Here is a 24,231-nt window from a genome sequence, read left to right on the forward strand (position 1 = left end):
CAAAACATTCACATCACATCAAGTATTAGTCACAAGCTAATTAATAGCTAAATGTAAAATATAGGCCTACATTTCAATGAAATTATTCTGAAATCAACGATGATACATGGGTGTCCGAGTAGCATTAGGTAAAACACTCATCTACCTTGCAGAGCCCGGGTTCGTTTCCCGGCAGTGATACCTCTGGCTTGGCGCTCCAATATGCACAATTGTCTCAGGTGGGAAGCCAGCAGGAGATTGTGTGTTTTTTGCTGTGCTAGCGACTGCTACTGATTTGTCAGCGTGCCTGTTCAATGGGGAGGGGAACTGCGGTTGATAGCGTGAACCTATGCACGGCGTGTTACGTCAGAGTCAGGTGAAAATAAGCATCTAGCGACTTCCATGTGTATCGGAGGAGACATGTGGTTGTCTACACCCTCCCAAGGCCAACAGTGGGGCGGTTGGCAGCAACAGGGACCACAGCACATATGGGAATTGGCAATGATTAAATTGGGAGAAAATGAAAAAAATATTTAAAAAGAGAATGATACACTCACACATCCTTTTCTCCGCCATGTTATGGGTCCAGGTGGTATTGGGTGGAAAAGATGCCAGGTACCATACCACAGGTTTTCCAGTACCAACGCCAGAGGAAAGTTGTATGGGAATGAAAAGAGACTGATCGGAACCAAATGCCCCTTCATCAAAGAGTTTCCCTAAGCCTGTGTAATATACAAACCTCCTGGTGTTCACCCTTGGTCCACTTTTCCAGATCTGCTTTTCTTTCCTCTCAAGGTCTGATTCCATCTTTCCTCCACTAAGTATTTCAGTTCTGTTGCTTGTTGACCTGGAAACTGTGGTTTCTGAGTTGACGTGTGGTAAAGACGGACAAACACATGCATGGCTGTGTGCTGTGCACTGAAACACACACGCACGCGCCCACGCACACACACGCACACGCACACACACACACACACACACACACACACACACACACACACACACACACACACACACACACACACACACACACACACCACACACACACACACACACACACACACACACACACACACACATACATTCACTCTCGCTCTCATACACTCACTGGCTCATCCGTGTACACTTACATGTACACACATACACAAACAAACAAGTTCTTCTAAGCAAACATACACACACACACACACACACACGCACGCACGCACGCACACATGCGCACGCACGCACACGCACACGCACGCACACACACACACACACACACACACACACACACACACACACACACACACACACACACACACACACACACACACACACACACACACACACACACACACACACACACACACACACACACACACACAGAGCTATGCCCCACCCCTTTGTTCACTTATACACACATGCAGACGCTCAATCTCCAAAGTGTTCAGTATAACGGACTGTAAGTCAATGACATTATGGCCATCTGGTTTTGTTGTCTTAAATGGCAGTTTGTTGTGAGGATAAACACTGGCAGTAAAAAATAAACCTATTCCTGTCATTTTCTCCCCTTTGTTGTGGTCCTATTTCTGTCTCTGGGATAATTTGAATCATTCATCCTCTATACTCACACCTCTCAAAGAGATCTGAGAATCTGTTTGAAATACATAATAAGAGAATAACTGTGGGGAGAATCGTCTAAAGGAAAAGTTGATGTCAGTACTTTGTTCATCTAACATTTCCTCTGCTAATATCCAAACTTCACTCAAGTGTCTTGTGCTCCATCTCCAGTCTTCCAAAGAGCTCTTATGGTGTATGATTATTATTGTTGTCTCTAAGCATACAGTCAGTCAGTCCTCCCCCTCTCTCCCCTCAATCTTTCTCTCCTCTCTCTCTGGACACATGGCTAAAATATGAGCTCATGGTCCTTCTTGGGTGGCTGTGCTGTTATATGTCGCTGTCTTCTAACTACTTGAGGTCTAAGAAATGGGGGAGGGGGTTTCTCAAATAAAACACTCTGTCATATTTCCTGACACGGAGGCGATATGACATCTGAACTTATCCAGCTTTGCCATATAGTTCCCCCGTGCAGTTTTATTGGGCCACAATGGGGATACGATATATTTTCAGAAAAAGAGGCAAACAGGACATTGTCTGTGTGCATGTGTGTTATAATTGAATGAAATTGAAATATGACAGAGCCTGCCAGGAACAGCAAACGGCTCCCCAAAGAGTTATAGGTGGAAATGTATGTATTGTAGCAGGCGTGCTTTGAGCCACAGCTCACTTAGATCAGCAGTGAGAGCCTAGCTTTGGTTCTGTATTTGCCCTAAGTTTTCATGTAGCCTATTCTGCAGTTCTTGGGTTTCTGGTGGGTAACCACATAACACGAGTGCAACAAAATGTTTACGTGCCTGGGTCCCGGGGAGGTCTAAATGTGTTCTGTTTGAGACGAAAAATGTCTAAGAATCCTCACTCTCTTAGTCTCTTCTATTGACATGATCCATATCAAATGGATCATTTGGGCTCGTCGGCAGTATTAATCTTTAATGTACGTTCATTTCAGCTATTAACAGCTATTCATCCCCCCCCCCACACACACACACACACAACACAAAATGTGTTGCCAATCGTTTCCACAAATAATTTCCACCACAAGCACAAAGCAGTGGAATCAGATTTTGGTGAGATAGTCTGTCTTTTAATCCTTTATTGGATTGTATCGGTTTTACAGTGGCATTTTAGAATCTTGTTACTAACTAGATTCTCATAAAATCTTGAGTGAGATATGAAAAAGAAAGATAATTTTTCCCATATGAGAAATAAAATTGCCCATCAATGTATGAAAATGGATGTCATGTATGGTACTGGTTCAACTTTAACCACTTAAGCCTATATACCTTGTTGTATGACAAATAGTGAAAATAGCTAATCTAAAAGCTCCCGTGTTGTAAGTTTATAGATCTGCTATTTTCTTTTTTAAATGTGTCCAAAATAGGGACACCAGGTTGAGAGTAGTTAAACTACAACAGCCTACTGCAATGGGGGGCAGATATTAGCATTTTCCAAGCACATGTAGAAATTCAACTGGGTCAGTTAGCTCATTGCAAATCTCTTTGCACTTGCTCTAAAGCAAAAATACAGCAGCAGGCCATGTGCATCGGCATGATGCACATTTAAACTGCCATCGTGCCATATTGGCAGTTTAATTGCCATACCATTGGCATAATGACAGTGACCAAAATCCAATTAGAGCATGAATAAAACTCAAGACATAACAAAAGAAGCAGCCAAAAGTAGGGTATAGAGTTTTACATTCACTAACCTTTATTATGGCCAGATCACCAGATGCATTTGATAACTCTGCTAATACCATTGCAGTATTGCTATGGTCATGTGCAAGTTATTTAAAGTGCAGGGACTGGCAATACACTCATGTTTTGCTACAGAATATGAAAGCCTGTTTTGACTGAAGAATGCCTCCTTTGTAACATCTGTGGCAGCTAAATGCACACAGACACACACAGAAGGGGGGGGGATACTGTAAGCTCTTGTGTTTACATCACCTCTAAATTCAGAGTAAAGGTGATCAATCAAACCTTGTCACCTAAAGTCATTGATGTCATATAAACGTTTTCCAGACAGTCAGTGCTGCATTGTTTTGGCAATAATATAACAATCAATGGTACAACAACTGCATTTTAGCTTGCTCAATATTTTTGAAACATCTGTAGTCAAAAGGCAATAAATGCAATGTAATATATGTCCACATTTTATTAACAGGGTCCAATATTATTTTGGCCAAAATATTATAGACAAAAAAAGTTATAATTTCAATTAAATAAAACATGTTCATAATAAAGTATAGAATTATACTTATTTTTATATTATTATTATTATTTTTATTATTATTATTATACCACTAATTTATACTCTGGGCAAACAAGCAAATCATTTAACCCTCTCTACTGTCTCTTGAGCTGTATACTAGTTAATTAAATTCATTTTAGGCCTACGTGAAACAAAAAATAACAGCTTTGTAGAAAAATAGTATTTGTTATAAATGAACCATCGTTGTTTAATAAATTGCATATTAGGCACGTTAGACATATTGGCCTTCAATGTCGAGATGGGTTATTTATGCGCAACCTACAAGTTGATAAAATGCAAATAAAAATAAAAAATAATGTTCAAAGCAAATTTCTCTGAGGCCACACAGCGGCATATTAACCAGTGGTGTAAAGTAAATAAGTACATTTACTTAAACTGCAGCCTACTTAAGTACAATTTTGAGATATTTTTACTTTACTGGAGTATTTCCAATTTCAGTAGGCTACTTTTACTTCTACTCCACAGTCCCACTACATCTCAGGGGCAAATATGGTAGGCCTACTTTTGCTCCACTATAATTATTTGAAAACTTTAGCTACTAGTTACTTTGTATAGATTATGATTATTATTACAAAACATACATTAACCACTTCAGCCCTATATAGCCTACATTTCGGCCATTTGAAAATAGCCGATCTAAACTCACAATGTGTTGAATCTTGAGGCATTGTGAGCTTGTAGATCTGCTATTTTCAAAAGATTTGTATACATTTTGAACTTGTGAAATGGGACAATCTGCATAATGAGTACTTTCTACTTTTGGTACTTTAAGTACATTTTGAAACCAATACCACTGGATATTCCAGTCCATTTTGAATTCCAGACTTTTACATGTAACAGAGTATTTCTACATTGCAATATTGCTACTTTCACTTCAGTAAAAAAAAATAAAAAAATCCACCGCTGATATTAACCTTGATCAACATGTTAATCTCAGACTAATTGCCAATAGGCTGCAACAGTTTATTCGCTATAAGGCTCGCACTGGAGAGAGGCCCCAGTCTGTAGTCTGAGGGGATGCGGGGGCATCATCAGTCCATGAAGTGACACGGGGGAGAAGAAAGGGGGTCCGCGGGGGACGAACGATGACACGGCGGTGTCAAAATGATCAAAGAGAAGCGCCCGAGTCGCTGGGCAAGTCTTTATTTGTCCATGATCACTCACACTGGTCCTGGAGAGGAGAGAGGAGAGCGTGGGCAGAATGCTGTTAACAGGTGGGATGCGAGGAGGAGAAGAAGAGGTCGTTCTCGAACCTAGATCGTGGTAAAACCGATGATGGAGGTACGATCCCGTCCCGTAGTAAGGGATCCCGGCGTGCGTAACGGCGTCCTTTAATATCGCTCCAATTCCCAGACGGAAATGCTGGCGCTTGAAGCGCTTCCTCCGCCGCAGGAAGCTGCCGTTCTCGAACATATCGGCCGACATGGGGTCCAGGGTCCAGTAGTTGCCCTTGCCGGGGTTGCCGGGCTCCCGGGGCATCTTGACGAAGCAGTCGTTCAGGGACAAGTTGTGGCGGATGGAGTTCTGCCACGCCGGGAACTTCTCCCGGTAGTACGCGAAGCGCTGGCTGATGAAGTCGCAGATCTCGCTGAGGGTGAGCCTCTTCTTGGGACTCTGGAGGATGGCCATGGTGATCAGGGCGATGTACGAGTACGGGGGCTTGACGGACCTGCTGCCCCCCGGACCACCGGCACGGATCGTCCCCTCCTCCTCCTCGGGCCGGTCAGGAGAGTCTCCCCCTGACCACTTTGGTGGAGCAAATGGTCGAGTCTCCTGCGGAGACTCGACCATTTGCTCCACCAAAGTGGCACTAGTCGTGTCCTCTTTCAGCGACGAATAATCCTCGTTTCGTGCGTCTTTATGATCGTCCTCCTCTCCCTCCACGTCTATGTCGTTGTCATCCATGGGTTTGTTGTCGTCCAGGGTCATTGTCCTCGGGGCAGTGCCACCCGGTGCCACCTGCACCACCAACAGGCGAGATCAATGACGAACACACACGCAGGTCCCCCTGTCCTGTTCTGTCCGCTTCTCATTCACAAAAAAAAGGGAAATGCATCCGTCTGCGTCTTTGACTTTTTAGCCTCCCCCCACCATCCACTCTCCCCTCCTTTCTCCTCCTCCTGCAAACATTGTTGCTAAATAAAAACAATATAGGCCTACCCTGTCCAATGAAACTCAGAGGTAAGACTCTTACCTCTTAATTTAAAGACTAGAGTATAGCCTATCCTCTTACCATAAGAGGATAGGCTATACTCTAGTCTTTAAATTCAGCCATAGCAACACTTAACGATGCCCCCCCCCCCTCACATCTAACCCACCCACCCTATAGCTTCATGCTTGGCCATTGATATCTGGAACAAATCGTATCTTTATGAATGAAATACTTTGACTTCTATGGGGTCTTTCACAGAATAAAATCTATTGCCTAATTTTTAAGCTGTTTTTCCCATACATTGTTTATACACACACACACAACCACACACACACTTACTGTATGTACAGTACACAACACATAATATGGCCTATAGGCTACAGCCCTATAAGTATACTTTTCACTTGTTTAATGAGACTTGCTCAGCTCACCAAGCGGTTCTTTGCCAAGTGGGTGGCCACACACAGACTGATACAGAGCGACTATTATTTCAAAATGGATTACGTCTCTCACTGATTTGAAACAGTCACATTGGGAAAAGACGCCTCGTCTACCATTATGCCAAATAATCTGGCAAGGCATGCATGGATATGGTCATATAAAGGAAATAAAGGCTAATGTACTGAAATCTACGTACCGATGAATTTTTCATGAATTGTATCTGAATTGGGTGAACTTACAGCATTACATTTTGCACCAAATTAAAACTACCCCCCCCTCTCACACACACACACACACACACAGCACACACTGCACCAATTGAACAACAAATGAGCAAATCCTTTTCTTAATAAATTCTATGCAAGCAATGCATTATGTTTCAAATAAGTTTTGGCAGAAAAAAAAGGTTCTTCAAAAGAATTTTAATTGAGACCAAAACATGTACTCTCTCCAACAAAATTATTTCCACAAAAACAGCTCAGAGCAATTATTTGGCTAGCAAAAATGGAATGATTGCCGAAGAAAACAACAAACGAGAACAAGAAAAGAATGAAAACAATCACAATACAAATTAAACAGAGAATATATTATTAAATCTTCCTTATTACAACCAAATGTACAATATATCAGCAGAACATACATTAGCTAGCCGTCAGGCTCAAACAGAGCAACAGGTTTTTGTAGTAAATAATGACCCTTAAGGGATACATTTGGGTCTATTTTTTACACAGGATTTCACTGTGTGGTAAACAAGACAACACAGGCATTCAAATGGAGCCTTAAATAGTGAATAGTGAGTAAGAGGTACAAGTGGTACAATATCAAAAAAGTTATGTCTTCATGCCTACTGTGCAAGACTGAGTGAAGACTAAATCAATATAAAACTACACAGCAATATATAAACAGTCAGGGAGTCATTATCCAAGGTATACATGTGTGCAAAAGTGCAAGATGGAATTGATTAAAGTACTCAGAGTTCTCAGTAAAATATATTAAGTCAATCTAAATAGTTATTTTGTCGTCAGTAAATTTGAGAACCTGTAGCAGGCTGAATGTGTACAGACTAAAGAGCCAAGCTTGGCTGCACCAAACTGTTTTCATTTCGAACCAGTGTGTGAGTAAGTGTGTATAGAGTTTCATTTTGTGCGGTGTTAAACCACCATACCGTTTACACCTTCACTACCAGACTTTGTGTTTTCGCTGAGCCGAAGTCAGCCTCACAAAGTTTCCACACTTGGGGCAGCACGAGCTGGTGTTGCCCTCCTTCCTAGGGATGTGCCAGCACTTGATGCAACGCACTCTGTACTTCTTATACCTTAAAGAGAAAAGGTCATAAAAAATACTGTGTTAATTACATTTCTCTACATGTTTAGGCTGAATGATATTATGCTTCTTGCAATAAATGCAACATTGGTAACCCCAGCATCGGAAACAATATTCTTTATGTGCAAATCTTTCAGAGTGTAAGTACATAATGGCTCAGTATAAGCATCATACAGAAACACGACACTGTGGTCTTCCAAAATAAACCAAGTGATACAACAGACACACAAAGAAGGCAACATTGGAGTGAGTCTTTGTGTTAAATACCAAGGGCACAATATATAAATAATAAACACAAAGTGAAATATTTATTTAAGTCCCTGTGACAATATTATTCATAATAACCAGAAAGCCAAAATAGTGTTAGATTAGTACTCTTACTCTGACAAGCTTGGTAAATGTATTGAACAGCCTATATTAATATAAGCCACCTTATTCCACACGCATTACAGAGTGGGGTCCCATCCTCAGCATCCCTCCACATAGGGGTCTTCTTAGTGCAGCATGATGCACATACTTTGCTCTCTGGTAGGGGGAGACAGTAGTAATTCATATTAAGTATTATAACAGTAATTTAATAGGCATAACATTTCAGTTGCAATATCTTCATCAGGCAAGAGTTCTTACCTGATAAAGGTCTTGGGACTGAAATGTTGTGTTTAAGTACAGTGCAAGTGAAGACATTGTGTGGGATTCTGTTTATTTTTGCACTCACTTCCTTTAGTTCCTACGTACCTGACACCCAGGCACTTCAGGTGTGCAAGAAATGTTTCAATATTAATTGTTAGTAAAAATTATAGTAAGAATAAGACTTCACTGAAAAAACATCTGCAAAGATTTGTCAAAGGACATCAAGGTGACATGAATGTCATTGTATTTCAGTGCTGGTATTTAAATAAAACATTCCTATCTATGTCCTAGGCAGTTAAATGATGCCTCTTTTGTGTTTTACAACTTCAGAGAATGGAGAATAGTGACGATAATCACTGTAGTTTATTTGTTGATTTATAAATGGACTGTATTAACTCTATAAAAAAAATGTTTATCTGTATCCAATGACATGTTTTGTTTCTCCTTCATTTCACTCCACTTATTAAAAAAAGGCCTTAAGGAGACTGTTTGTTACCCATTATAGTCTTAGAATGTTTACACAGCAGTTTCCCTAAATACCTCTTTTATTATCACTCATCAAATGTATTCCACCTGCCTGTAGGGAAGCTGTTTGAAAGCAAATTGTGCTGTGGTGGTGCCCCCTCGTGGAGGAAAAGGGTCATTTTGCATGACATGCATTAGTGACCTGAATCCTTTTTTCTCCTGTTCACACTAAGCCATTTCTTCAACCAAATGGAATAAGTGACACACATTTCTTTAAAATGTTATGCCCTGTATGTTATCCAGAGAATAACACAAAATAGCATAAATCTATTTGCTCTCATAACCTGGTGAGTGACACCCTCCAAAAGCAGCTGTATAGCTTCTTTGGAATCCAAAAGATTACAATTAGCCACATTATTACTAATTTCAGAGTTGGGTCCATTTCAATATCAGAGGAACTCAATTTGACCCCAACAAGTTAGGAAAGCCTGTAATAATGTGGAATATCAATCTCACTTTGGGAAAACTTAGTTGAGCAGTTAAGAGTACCCCAACCATATCGCCATACTTACTAGAACTCTTGTTGGTTGCGTCACTCTCCTCTTCTGAGCTACTGGTTCTAAAGGAACTCTGGGAAGACCGTGACCTCACTCTGGACCTCCTTATACTCTTAACCAGCTCCTTACTGTAGGGAAGGTACATGAAGACATAACTATTGAGCACCAAATGAAGTAACTTTTCATTTTCAGTCTTCTGAATACATACGATTTAAAACAAAACAAGATATTACAGAACTTCATAATGTTTCACTGTACAGTATATTTCCAGAAAACCCTCTAACCAATAGGAAGTATTTTTTGCCTTTTTTTGCACCATTTTATGCATCAACTGCAAATGAGATCCATATCTCAATGTGATTTCTCTGGATTTAAAAAATGTTATAATAATAATAAATAAATCATATTCCACCATTTCCCAATGGATATAAGCTGTCTTTACCTGTACTTGGACTTTATGAGGAGCCGACACTGCTCCCTACTATCGTCCAGTTGTGTGTGCATGGTGAAGGTCACCCCCTGAAGATCTGGGTCTTCAATATCAGGACTCCGGCTTGGGTGGGGTTGTTTTCTGGGAGTCTTGGTTCTCCATGTGGTCTGCTCAGGGGATGGATGGGAAGCATTGTGTCTGTGCTCTGGCTTAGTTGCCACAACACACCGTTGAAGGGCTGGTGAGTTTGTTTCTTCCGTATAGCTTTGAAATGACAACTGTGGAGCCAGTGGAGAATGAGAGGTTTCCTTTGTCAGGCTTTGTCTGTGTTCTACTTTAGATGCTGCAATTTCACAATCTTGCACTTGTGTTTTTGCACTTGGCCGAGTCTCATTGCTCATCATGAGACACTGTGGAGAGGCAGAAAGCAAATTCAAGGATAAGGGCTGCGAGTCATTTTGGGCGTCAACAGTGAAAAGCAGGTTTGAATTGAAGTCGAGTGTCAATGCTGGCTCTGATGTCAGGTATTCCATTGTACTTAGAGAAGGGTATACAACACTTGCATCTTCATCTGAGTTACAGGTAGGCTGTAGATGCAGTGGGCCGAAGTTATCATCTGATGCAGATGAGATCTGTGTATGTGATAACCCATCTCCTGGTGAAGTCGTTTTCAAAGTATCCTGTTGAGTAGAGATGGAATCCCCCTCATTCCAAACAAACGTGGTGAGAGCACCCTCGTAAGCCATCACTGAGTCTTTGCATGCATCTGCTGTAATATTTTGCTCTGTTTGCACATTGTCTCTTTTGTCATAAGTCATAACAACATCCATTTGGGAGTCATTCACAGACCACTTTTCTTGAAAGTCACTGGATCCTTCACTACAGCTTCCCCTAAACTCACCCACCATGTCCTCTAAGGGCCTGACACAAGTTATGTTTCCTTCTCTTGTAGTGACTACAGGAGGGAGCTGAGGATCCATCATTATGTGAGAAGTCACACTGCCACAACCCAGGCTCTGGTCTGTAGTATTTGTTGCTGAGGTAGATGAAGGGGCTGCAAAATGACCTAAATCCAGGGCAGATGATGATGAACTTGAGTCTCCTTCTTTTACATCTCCAAAATGCAGAAGCCTCTCACACTGCAGGTTGATAAGGCTCATCACGTCCCAAGGGTTACTGCATTGAGGGCTGGACCCAGTCTTGTACTCAACACTATCCTCCGTGTCATTCTCGTCATGGTTACAAGGCCACATATGTGACAAACTGTGCTGAGAAGAGTCAGAAGGGAGAGACAAGTTCACATCTTCAGCCCGACATTTAACCATCAGGGCATCCTGGCTTGAATTCCCGTCTGACCAGGTGGTGGACGAGTTTGAATCCTGGTAACCATGCTGGACAGGTTGTGTTAGCTTGGAGGCCTCTTGGAGAAAGTAGAAAATAGTGGATTGAGTGGCATGGTAGCCTGGTGGGTCAGAGAACTGCTTCATGGCTCCCTGGGTTTCCTTGCTGAAGGCAACTGATGGTTCTATCCCTGCGCTCATATTGACATTATGAGTCTGTCAGGGAAAAACAGAAACAAAAAACCTTTAAGCAGATAGGCCTACATTAGATTATTTGACAACTTTAGTTACTTTATAGATTTAGATTATTATTACAAAACATACATTAACCACTTCAGCTCTGCATACATTTCGGCCATTTGAAAATAGCCGATCTACAAGCTCACAATACTCGCATTGTGAGCCTGTAGATATGCTATTTTCATAAGATTTTAATGCATTTTATACATTTGAAAACTTGTGAAATTGGACAGTCTGCATAATGAGTACTTTCTACTTTTGGTACTTTAAGTACATTTTAACACCAATACTTTTGTCTTTTTACTCAAGTAAATTCTGAATTCCGGACTTTTACTTGTAACAGAGTATTTCTACATGGCAGTATTGATACTTTTACTAAAGTAAAAAATTTGAGTACTTTTTCAACCACTGGCAAAGTGCTAAATAAATGTAATATTTTCCTGGTCAACATTAATAAATAAACAACCCCAAAGATATGGCAAACATATTTAGAAGCTTTTATTTGTCTATACATACCTAAAACACATGTTTAATGGTAGCTCTGATCCGTAGTGTTATGGCCCAGAGCTAGTTAAATGGCATCAGCTACATTAGTTCATATATCAATGCATACATAATTTTAACAATTGTCTAAATGTTGTCTTTAGAACGGAATTAGCGACTTAAGCTTTAAATAAATCAATATAATTAGCCACGCTTAGAGTTCAAATACATTACCTCTCAAATGTCACCGAAATTGATATTACGTTTGTTTCCAAAATGTAACCAGATGTATCCAGCTTTGTTCCTTTGATCTTGAATTTCGCGGGTAATGGTGTCTCGAGCGCATCCAGCGTCATCATTTATTTAACCGCTTAAACCCTGTCTAAAAAAAAGCGGGGTAAAAAAGAAAGAGGAAATAGCTGACCTACAAGCTTTCACTGCGTTGCAACGCTACACATTGTGAACTTGTAGATCTGCTATTTTTTCAATATTTTGTTTTTTTTTGAAAAATGTCGGCATGACATGGCCAAAAACAGAAACGCCAGGATGAACTTTTAACTCGCAGTTTAATGCGCCCTTTAACACCGATCCAAGTCTCCGGATCATGTTAGTAAAAAGTTATGATCAGTCCGATCACCAGTGGTGGAAAGTAACTAAGTACGTACTTAAGTACAATTGTGAGCTATTTGTACTTTACTTGAGTATTTCCAATTTCCAATACTTTTACTTCTACTCCACTACATCTCTGAGGCAAATATTGTACTTTTACTCCACTAGAATTATTTGAAATCTTTAATTACTAGTTACCTTTCAGATATAAATTATGCTATTATAAAACATACATTAACCACTTTAGCCCTATTTTATACATAGGCTATTTGAAAATAGCCAATCTACAAGCTCACAACGCGTTGTGAGCTTGTAGATCTGCTATTTTAAAATATTTTAGTACTTTTACTTTTGGTACTTTAAGTACATTTTGATGCCAATACTTCTGTACTTTTACTCAAGTAAATTTAGAATTCCGGACTTTTACTTGTAACAGAGTACTTCTACAGTACAGTATTGATACTTTTACTTAAGTAAAACATTTGAGTACTTTTTCCACCACTGCCGATCACTCAGATGGCCTCTGCTAAACAATGCTAACCGACGATCACGTTCCTTCATGTTATTTTTTTAAAAGGACATTGCATAAAAATGGAGCCCCAAATGTTTAAACACACTAAAGTGCATCACGATCATTGAGAAAGTGAAGTCAAAGGCAATGGACACTACGATCGCTGGACGCTTACCCTGGACTTTGTTTCTCCTCAGTTCAAGTAGTTTCAGATGGATCACAATGAACGATCGGTGTCAGATTGGCGTTGCTGTCAGATGCTGTTGTTGGTTGTGTGGTGTTAAAAACGCGGGTGTCATAGGTTGACACTGATTGCTCCCCATCACTACATAAACACATTCAGTCACTGTGCTTCTGCTTCTTAAGGAAACGTGGTAGGCCCAACTAGTAGGCCTATCATCATGGTAATGCAACTAATGTACATTATTTCAAGACATTTAGATCTACCGTTTACCAGGTAAATTCAATTAAAGTCAACTTTGCAAAGCACAGAAACGTCGGTATTTTATATTTGATAAAGCAAAGCTACTTACTAGTTGCTTTTGTTGCTACCTTGACCCAAACCCATGGCACAATGGCACAACAGAATATTCAATTTATAGCTGGGAATTAAGGACATAGTTCTTCACGATGACAGATGTCAACATTGTTTATTTCACAAATCCAAAGATATGTCAATTAAATATGCTCCTACACAGACAATTGAACAATATTCCTTTTGTGCATTGGACAGCTAGAGTAAGCTTAATGTGATGGTTAAATATGGTAATCCCATTCTAGAGTAACATAAAACCAGCCAATGTTAGTTTACAATCAGGAATGTTCAAATCCAACACTTTTCAGGATGAAAGCACACCTAATCAATTATTTAATCAAAGTTTTGAATAGGTCTTATAACAGGTGTGCAGTAGGCTAGATGGTGTCAACATACCTGCTACCAATATAGGGTTGGACTTGAAATTCGGCTTTGAAACTTGATAGACAATGTCTCTAATTGCAGGTAAAAATGGTTTTAAAAAAGTGCATATGGTAAAATGTCAAGGCAAAATACATTGAACATGTGAGTGTGAAGTCAATGCTAGAGTAGGACAACATTGGACTGGTTGAAATTGACTGGATAACTATGGTTTTTATACTTGTGCGTAAATGACCATTGCATGAGGTTTACGATGGAATGTTCCTTTTAAGACCACCAAGATGTACGATGTGTAACAAATAATATCCTGTGCTGCTACACCTTCTGGGGTTAACAGGCCAGCTTGTTGATTGTATGTTGTGAGTATATCTCAATTCATGTCTGAGGACTTTCCATCACAGTGGAAACCTTCCAGGTCTTAACCATTTTCATCTTAAACGTTACGATTTACAAGACAACACACTTCAGTGATGTGATGACTGATCTGTTATCTGAAGGGCTGTTCTGTCATGTTGGAATTTCTCAAACATTGTTCCACTTGGGAGTTGCTCTGGGCCTTCCCAGCTGAGACGCATCTGCATCTTGGTATCGCCATCATTCAACCAGTGCCACAGGTAGCTAACTGGGCAGCAACACCCTTGTGTGTTTCTCAATTTCTTCCTCTCCACCAACTCCAGTTATTTCTGCTCAGTGTGGTTTGGGAACATGGCCGTCCACATAAAAGTTTCTTGTGACCTTCGGGAGGATTAGCTCCATTCCTTCCATCTCTGGGGTAATTATTATTTGACATCCCAGCCTGGAGTTCTCCTGGAGCATCGGTGCCATATCCAGCATATCGTCTTCCCTGGAAGAGAGAGCAAGGAAGATATTTATCAGTTGAAAAAATACTAAGGGCCGAAGATCATGGCACAAAATAATTTGGTGATCAGTTATTGCCTGCCTACTCTCCAAAATATAAAGTTCCCAATTCCACAGAGTACAGAAAATGTATAAATCATTTGCATTGCTAAAATCAGATAGGATTTAAGCTTACCTTTCGTCTGGTTCCGGCAATTTGTCTAAATGCGCGTCACTCACATAGACATGGCATGTTGAGCAGGCTAGTGATGCCTCACAGGCTCCTGGGAGGGAAAGAGAAATTTCACATCAGATTATATTTCAGGATCAGAAGGACTTTGTCACACCTTAAGAAATATTTTAAGTCAGACTTGCAGTTCAAAAATAAACCATAGTATAAACTCAATCCCTATATAAAATGGCATCACACACCTAATACAAATTTATGAAAATAAAAAATAAGATCTGCTTTAACTTAAAATCCTATGCATATAATTAGCTATAGCCTACATGTTCCTTTTCAATAAGTAACGAATGTACAGAGTTAAAAATCACATTAGCAGGTGTATACTAAGAGAACCATTATTCCTTGTTCAAAAGTCTGATGCGCGGCCCTCCTCTCTAGTATCACGCTATGTGAGATTTGCTTCATTGTTCAAAATCATGCTTGACTTATTTATTGACATTGAAGAGATGCAAATTTCAAGTCTCACCTTCCAATTCAATTCCATGCCGGTGAGCCAGGTACATCACGTTGTCTCCTACTTTGGCTTTTACTGGGATCCTCTTCCCAGACCGATCAATATACACCACATTGACCCTAAATAACAGTGGTGATAATGTTAGCACCTATACATTGTGTCCACAACACAGCAATATACTGTATAATGCAGAGGTTAATCTCGGCAGCATTCTAATTCGTAATACTCTGCGTGTTCTCTCTCAATAATTAATTGCTGTTACTTTGGGTCAGCTTTGGTCATCTAGTAATACTAGACTAGATAGTATCATATCCATTTGAATGTTCTGGCATAAAACATGTATTTAGTCAAATATCTCCACTTTTCTATAAGATCCACATGGACCACATTCTCTGTATGTGACGGGATGACATTCACAGCAGCAGCAATGTAAACTTCCTTTGATGAATGGGGCAAACACTTGACAGGTTTGCTGCGGTTGGTGGTGCAGGTAATTGTAATCGCACTTGTCAATTTGTGTGACCCATATGAACAGTTTGTGCTCATTGAAGTGCTGCTGTGAATGTCATCTCATTGCATACAGAAAATGAGGTCCATGTGGAGATGGACTTAACACACATTTTCTAATAGACAAATTGAGATAATACTAGATGACCGGAGCTGACCCCTAGTAGCAGCATTTCATTGTTGGGCGAGTACACACTCTAGAAAAATGCATTGTGTGTTCTATGAGTGTTATGTGTTATGGAATACATGACATGTACATGCAATGTATGAAATGTCAGCCATTCTAGGGTCAATAAACAACCAAATAGAAAGGTTCTTGAGCTATTCAAACCCTGACCCCCAAATGGATGTACAGTACATTGTCAGCACTCTCCAAGATTCTCACACACACACACACACACACACACACACACACACACACACACACACACACACACACACACACACACACACACACACACACACACACACACACACACCATCTTACTTCCCATGACATTTGTGGGATTCAGCATAAGAACATCTTTGTTTCAGCCTGGAATATCTGTTCCTTTAAGGGGAAAGCCTCTGCATTGACTGTGTGAGCTCTTTAAAAAATGCAGCCATAGTGCTCTGGTAGATACTAAAAGTATACAGAAATACGATTGTTTACATAAGAGAACGACTGATGTAACATTGCTCTTTAGCACCGCCATTGGGGGAAAATATCCTTAATCAACTTACACATTTTCTGGATCGTCCGCATTGGAGCTTCCCTCCTCACTGTGGTGTAGAGCTTCAAAGACAAAACAAATTAAAAACTGTTTTAGCTTATTTCCAGCTTTTAAAAAAAAACGCATTTAAGCTCCTTGAGTGGCATGCGCAATGTTGCTTCAGATCAGATCACACGGTTTCACCAGAGAATGCCACAGTGACTCCTAATTAATGTATCTGTAGAAAATCCTCGCATGCTACTGAATGTAAAAAACTAAAGATAATGTCTCGTATATCGAAATAACCACACCAACAACAAACTGGTATAATATATAAGCAACAATTCATCATTGAGTAAGCTCGTTACGTAGCCATGACTGTAGCCAGCCACCAACTCACCTATCGATGTCTGCAAATTCCGGATCATCAGAGACTGAAAACCACCCAGGGACCATGTCCTCGCTAAACTAGCAGCACTATTCGTACAACTGTACAGTCTATACACAGGACAGGAGCTACAATCTGGTAAAACTCTGGCAGAGAGTCTCAAAGTCAGACCCATGCCCGACCGTACAGCAGCGGACGTCGCCATGACACTGACTGTTGTGATGATCATGTGACTGAAAGCAGCCAATAGTTAAACAGCACTTCTTGTGGTTGTATATTATTGTGTTCTACTGTTCCGGCAGCAGATGGCGCTACTGCCTAGTGCTACACTTTAGGTTGGGAGGATGGGCGATTCGTTGTTTTCATAACTATATTTGTATTTATAATTTGAATACAATGTTTTTAATGGTGAAATTATTTAGCAAATTATAGAATTAATTATAGAATGATCTCTATCCTGCAATTTGCCACATGATAAGAATGAACTGCTATGCTCACTATAACTGTGTTTGCTGATTTAAACCATGCCAGAGCTAGATAGGCTATCTGATGCATGCTGGCACTGAGGGGTGGCCCAGTGTGTATGACTGAGCTCACTGGAGCATGGAGAGACAGAGGTGATGTTATGGCTGGAGTGAGATTTAAACTCCTCTTCCTCTCTCGTCTCTCCTCCCACTGGTACCCCCCCCCCCCCCCCATACACACATGGACATATTCACCCGCAGAGGGAGAAAACTAACAGATTTTCCTTACTAACATTGACACCCCACTGGGAAAGGGAAAAAGAAAAAGAAAAACCCATCAAACACATCACCTGCGCTCTTACAGAGTAGTAAACCCCTGCAGAGGTCCACTGCATTGACATGTGAGATGTTATTTATGGGTCTGAGTGACTCTAAAATGACTGTTGATCTCATCCTGAGAGGTAAGTGGTACAGTGTGTTTTTTTTGGTACTCCTTGGTGTCTCATAATGATTTGTGCTCAGAGCCCAAGACAGCTTTAAAGTAGGGGTCAAAATGTATAGTGTACCCACTCCAATTTGTCTGTATTGACTTCCTCCCCTGTGGAAACCCATAAAATGTAAAGATTTTCTCTTCATAGACTGGTCTGAGTCAAGGTCTTTGTACCTCACTGCTATATACATTGTTACACGGTGTATAGCATGCCCTAAACGCACACAAAGATATACACTCGCACACAGACCCACACTTAATGCCAAGTTGGCAGATAAAAACCTGTAGCCCAGAAACTGACCTAAGTGTGCGTATGTGTGTGCTTTGGATGCACATGTTTGGTAATCTCTATGTTTAGCAGTGCTCCCGAGTCATTGATCTATCCCTTCTACTATTGCTGTTTTATAGTAACATAATTAAAACGTAGTGTCACTTTTAATCTGCTTACTGGCTACTCATTTGTATGACAGCACCAGTTTTATATGAGTAAATTGGCATGTTTTATTGCCCTTTCTGTCAGTCTGTTGGACACATGTTATGTGCACACTGCACACATGTTAGAAGGGTGTTGTTCACAAGGGAGCCCAGTGCCTTTCTTGTCAAGTTTCATTAAACAAGACTATTTTGTTTACCATATGGAGACTATCTATCTATCTATCTATCTATCTATCTATCTATCTATCTATCTATCTATCTATCTATCTATCTATCTATCTATCTATCTATCTATCTATCTATCTATCTATCTATCTATCTATCTATATCATATTATGGACCATCTATATTATTGCCCCTGACCTTAATCAGAGTTTACTGACAACAGCACAAGTCTGAACACAGCTTATCATATGATCTTAATGTTTGCAGTGTGGTTATGGGTGTCATTTCAGAATTGTACAAGCAGCTTCATGACTACTTTCTCTCAGATGACTCATTCAAGCAGCTTTGGTTAACTAATTAGGAACAGGTTACAAAGTGCCCCTATGCCCTTACATGCTCTAATTGTGTGGGAATGGTTGTCAAGATAAAAGAGCTGTGAGCTGTCCATATGTATCATTGCTGACTCGTAGGGCTGGGCGATATGACTTCAAATCAATATCACCATTATTTCACTAATGATTTTCCTAATGATTATTTTAAAAAGAAGGTCACGATGTGACTTGGCTACTTTCTCAATGTTTTCACGCCACCATTGTACAACAAAGTAAATACAGGCAATTATTTAACAAAAAATCTATTGGAATTTTGTATCGATTCGTTGATAGGCCTATATAATAAATTAAAACATAAATACAAATGATCAAAAGAAAAAAACCTGCTTCTAGGTTTTTCAATTAACCTCTTGTGATGTTTATACAATTGCAGTATTGTATGTCACACATTGAAAAAAAATAATGTGCTACATGCTTATTGGGCCCAGGGGTTTGGTGAGCTGTTTTTAATAACCTTTTTCACACACAACACTCAAAACAGCCCAGCATCCAGTCGTGCTGGTGTTTGTTTTAGTTTGATGTCTGCTTGGCTTGGCTTTGGCTTTGTGGTGAGCTACTGCTCTTGTCTAGGTATGTGATAGACAGTTTTAGCCCCTGACTGTTGACCTTTGACACTAGATAGAGAAATGTCACAGAAAGAGGTCATAGACTTGGTAGGTCACAGGGGTGCAACGAATCATGAGTAAACAAATATACACACCAAGGAAGTCATAGGTCTAGTCCAATAAAGTTTTCTTTGTTGTTTGTTTGTAAAAAATAAAACTGATATCTCATTTAACAACTTAAGCTCTATTCTATAAACTTTCGGAAATCTTTTAAGATTTTTTGAAACCCATTGCCTATAAGAGATACAATGAAAATAAGGACATTTTGTAGTAGACCTATCTATATCACTCCATTACATTTAGACACATTACAATACAGCCACCAAATATCCACTTTTTCCCACAGAAACCCAATAGTTCTTCCCAAACTTTGGAGCAAATTGATCTCAATCGTCTACATTTAACCAGTGAAAGGCTGACCTCTCAATCATATATACGTCTTACCTGGGAACCGCTGACAGTCTGAAAGAGTCACAAATCCTGAGCCAACTCATGACAGAGGAATGATTGATAGGGCCCTTGAGGGGAGGGGAGCTGCTTAAGGCCTCTTCGCTGTGTTGAAAAGTAAGGATGATGACGCGCTGGAGGAAAGACATAGTGTGTGTGCGTGTCCGTGTCCGTGTCCGTGTGTGTGTGTGTGTGTGTGTCTGTGCGTGTGCGCGCATGTGCGTGCACGTGTGTGTGTGTGTGTGTGTGTGTGTGTGTGCGTGTGTGTGTGTGTGTGTGTGTGTGTGTGTGTGTGTGTGTGTGTGTGTGTGTGTGTGTGTGTGTGAGTGCGTTCGTGCATGCAAATATCAGTGTATTTGAATATATGCTCGTGCAAATGAGTGCATGTACGCTTACAAGTGTAACATTGTGTCCGAGATGAATGTGGACCCTGACTGGTTTCTCTGCTGGGGCACATGGGTGACTGCAGTTGACCCTTCAAATTCCCCACAGAGCCCCTGTGGAAGACTTGAATAGACGTTCTCTCTGGGGAGAGAGCGTTAGCTACATGATAGACGCGCCTCTTTGAATCAGTAAGCCGAGTACAGCTTTTTCATTGCAGTCGTATATTTTCTTCATGTTTCAATGTTTCAGTGTCTCAATGAAAAAATGTTTTTAGCATATTTATTTATAAACACGTGTTCATACAATTATTTCCTTTGATTCATGGAACTCATATTGTAACAGTAAAACGATTTATATAAGTAAATGCAAACTGGAGGGGAAGTGCATAAATTCCTCCCATCTATTGTAGCATACAGCCGAGAACTAACATTTTCCAAACCACCAGGAAAATTATTGTAAGTCCACACACATGCACACGCACACATGTACATGCACAGGCGCACACGTGCATGCAACACACACACACACACACACACACACACACACACACACACACACACACACACACACACACACACACACACACACACACACACACACACACACACACACACACACACACACACGCACGCTCACACACACACACACGCGCACACACACACACACGCGCACACACACACGCACACGCACACATACACGCACACACGCACGTGCACACACACAGCTAAACCAACATATACAGGTTCTGGGCAACAGGGGTTCATCTGCCAACTTGGCTTTAAGTGAATGTTAATGCTTCACATAGCAACAAACTCCCTCACACCCGTCTGTTCTTGTGCGGTCCAATCTGTCTCCTTTTCCTTCATTTCTTTTTTTCCTCTTTTTGAACGTCTATCTTCATGCCCAATTCACAAAGGATAATGGCCTCTTCCTTTCCAAGCCACAGCTATGTTTCTCTGCTTCAGTATCCAGACATGCAAGAGGAACAAAAGACGTATACTTCAATGGTAGGAACTTGCAGTAAAAGGGAATTATTGATGAGGGTGCCTCACTGTTCAAAATGTAGAGAAGGTTCACTCACTTCCTCATTTGAATTAGGTCTTCTGCTTTCCTGTAGTTTGTGCACCCAATTAGAATGTTGAGACAAACAGATAATGAAACTTGCGATGAACGGAATGTGTTCCATTTATGGTAACAGCTCTAGTGTTCCTGACTTTTCATTAATCACAGGGTTTTTATTTGCTGGATGGTCTTGACCCTTTATCTGTCCATTTTTAACGTCTATGACCTCAGTGAAGTAAAATAAGCTTCCCTCAGGGCTTAAAGATGAGGTCAATGTTTACCAAGTCCAAGTTAATATAACCTTTCTTGCTTATACTGGCATAGGCTGCGCTCCACACGTCTCTCACCTCTGTGAGCCATGTTCCGTTCCTATATTCCTGTTCTTCTTTGAGTTTGATGTTCTTTAATTGAGAATCAGTTATCTTTGGCAAGTGGTATGGTCGTACAATGAAGTACAAATTGGGCACCTTGCACAATTTATATTTCGTCCTACGACCACAACTTACAATGGTTGTAGGCCTACAGTATATGTCAAATATAATTTGGGCACCTGTGCCAATTGAAACTTTTACGCCTTGGCTCTGTAGGAACTTGAAGCTATCCGTCTGTTAGGTCTCACTCTCTTTGTTTGTTGTGTGTTGTCCGGAGCTAATCTTGCAAAGTGATGGACCGATAAACACCAAAGGTTTTGTGCACACTGCCAGTGGGCCAAAGAAGTATATCTCCACACGTTTTTTCCACATATGTTTTAAATTCTTTTAATGTTTAACTTTAATTTCATAATGGAAGTCATTGGCGCACCGATCCGGCTGAGACCTTGCCCAAATGTGGAATCATGACTAGTGGTGTAAAGTAACTAAGTACATTTACTCAAGTACTGTACAATTTTGAGGTATTTTTTACTTTACTGGAGTATTTCCAATTTTCTGTACTTTTACTTCTACTCCACTACATCTTAGAGGCAAATATTGTACTTTTACTCCACTACAATTATTTGAAAACTTTAGTTAGTTACTTTGTAGATTTTGATTTGAAGCTCACAATGCGTTGCGATGCGACGCATTGTGAGCTTGTAGATCTACTATTTTCAAAGGATTTTTATACATTTTATACATTTGAAAACTTGTGAAATGGGACATTCTGCATAATAATAGTTTCTACTTTTGGCACTTTAAGTACATTTTGATACTTTTACTCAAGTAATTTTTTAATTTCTGACTTTTACTACATTGCAGTGTTGATACTTTTACTTAAGTAATGCATTTGAGTACTTTTTCAACCACTGATCATGACAGTGATAGAAACGTCATAGACGATTTGAAGTCCCAGATCCACATCCACTTGAAAGTCTGTTGTATTCGTCAAAGTATATATTTGGCCGGCAGGTTCCAGTCAGCTTTCTCCTCAGAGGAACCCCATCCCTCATCCACCTCATAAGCAAAACAAAACACAAAGACAACTTGTCTTAATGAATTGGACAGACACGTCCTCACCAAGAGATAGCCAGTCTAAACAATGTTATCAGCACTGCTTGCTTACAGACTGAAATGGCTCGAAGGAGCCTGAGACAGGAAACTTATCTCCCTGTGCATGGTTTGACTTTTATTATTTGATTACATAAGTAGATTTGAGAAAACAGTGCATGTCCATGATAATTTAAACTCCTTCACATTCCACAGAATGCTTTTAGCCTGTAAAAGAATGACTGACTACACTTTTATTTTTCGTTTGCTTTTTTCTTTTACCTTACCTTATTTTGCAGCCTTCTTTTAGACTAAAACACATTCAATCATTCATTTTAATCCTATTGCCTAAACATATGGCTGTTTCATTTGCTAGATTCCTAAACTTTAGGTTTTTCAACTTCAGTGGTACATTATACTTATTTACTGGCAAACCAGTGTTGTTACTGTATTACATTTTTTTCCTTTAATTTCCAACAATAGTCTATACAAAACAAATGACAAAAATGCAGACACGAAAACCTTTCCCCATTTTTGTTTCCAAGTTCATCACAATTGATGCCGAACTTCCCCCAACACCCAAAATGTCATGAATGTGCCAGAGCAACCTGCTCAGGCTACTCCTTCTGTTTATTCACAACTACAATTTATCCATTATCATACCCTAAACACTGCAGAATTGGTCTTGTTTATGTTTGTCTCCTAAACTAGTTTTGCCATCAGCCTAAAAGGCACTGTAGCATGACCAGTGGTATCAGTGTGGCATGGAACAATGGAGACATGGCTGGCACCCTCTACGTGCACACACACACACACACACACACACACACACACACGTGTGTGTGTGTGTGTGTGTGTGTGTGTGTGTGTGTGTGTGTGTGTAGCATGTTGTGTGGCTGTCATCCCCTATACCTCCCCAAGTGGGCACAGTAATTGTCTGGAGCTCCTGGCTTTATCACTGCATAGCAGAGGTGATAACAGCTCAGGGCATGGCCTGCCTGTCTGGGATATGTCTATGATAGTGACACAAACACAGCACAGCCACACTAGTAGAGACCCATTCAACTCAGACTCTCAAGATCCTAATCTAAGCTGTTACGGTAAGTTCTCAAAGCAAATTTATTTTTATTGTGTAAAAGCGTACAGCAAGGAAATCCTTCCTGTATCGGGCTTTTTTGGTCAAATAAAATATATGTTTTATGACTATTATCCCTGACTAGCACTCAAAAAAGAATCCTTCTCTCCTCTAA

The 24,231-nt window shown here is 40.2% G+C and overlaps 2 protein-coding genes across 2 annotated transcripts; both read right to left on the reverse strand.

The window, feature by feature from the left end:
- Positions 1-2,708: 2,708 nt before the first annotated feature.
- Positions 2,709-5,857, reverse strand: LOC308078897 (forkhead box protein D2-like). Its single transcript, XM_080420238.1, has one exon. It carries the CDS (start codon positions 5,779-5,781, stop codon positions 4,816-4,818), a length of 966 nt encoding a protein of 321 aa, XP_080276364.1. The 5' UTR covers positions 5,782-5,857; the 3' UTR covers positions 2,709-4,815.
- A 7,867-nt stretch (positions 5,858-13,724) lies between these two features.
- fdx2 (ferredoxin 2) lies at positions 13,725-17,279 on the reverse strand (the record flags this gene model as incomplete). The annotated part of the gene is made up of 5 exons (XM_080452183.1): positions 13,725-14,793; positions 14,983-15,070; positions 15,500-15,606; positions 16,718-16,769; positions 17,087-17,279. The coding sequence occupies 5 exons, from the start codon at positions 17,277-17,279 to the stop codon at positions 14,637-14,639; spliced, it is 597 nt and encodes a 198-aa protein (XP_080308309.1). The 3' UTR covers positions 13,725-14,636.
- Between the last annotated feature and the right edge of the window lie 6,952 nt (positions 17,280-24,231).

The sequence above is a fragment of the Gymnoscopelus braueri genome (genome assembly GCF_963280865.1).
Source record: "Gymnoscopelus braueri genome assembly, chromosome: 2".
Classification (NCBI taxonomy): Eukaryota; Metazoa; Chordata; class Actinopteri; order Myctophiformes; family Myctophidae; genus Gymnoscopelus; species Gymnoscopelus braueri.

Excerpts from the sequence above, each read along its gene's own strand:
- LOC308078897 (XM_080420238.1), bottom strand. The coding sequence starts at position 5,781 with ATGACCCTGGACGACAACAAACCCATGGATGACAACGACATAGACGTG.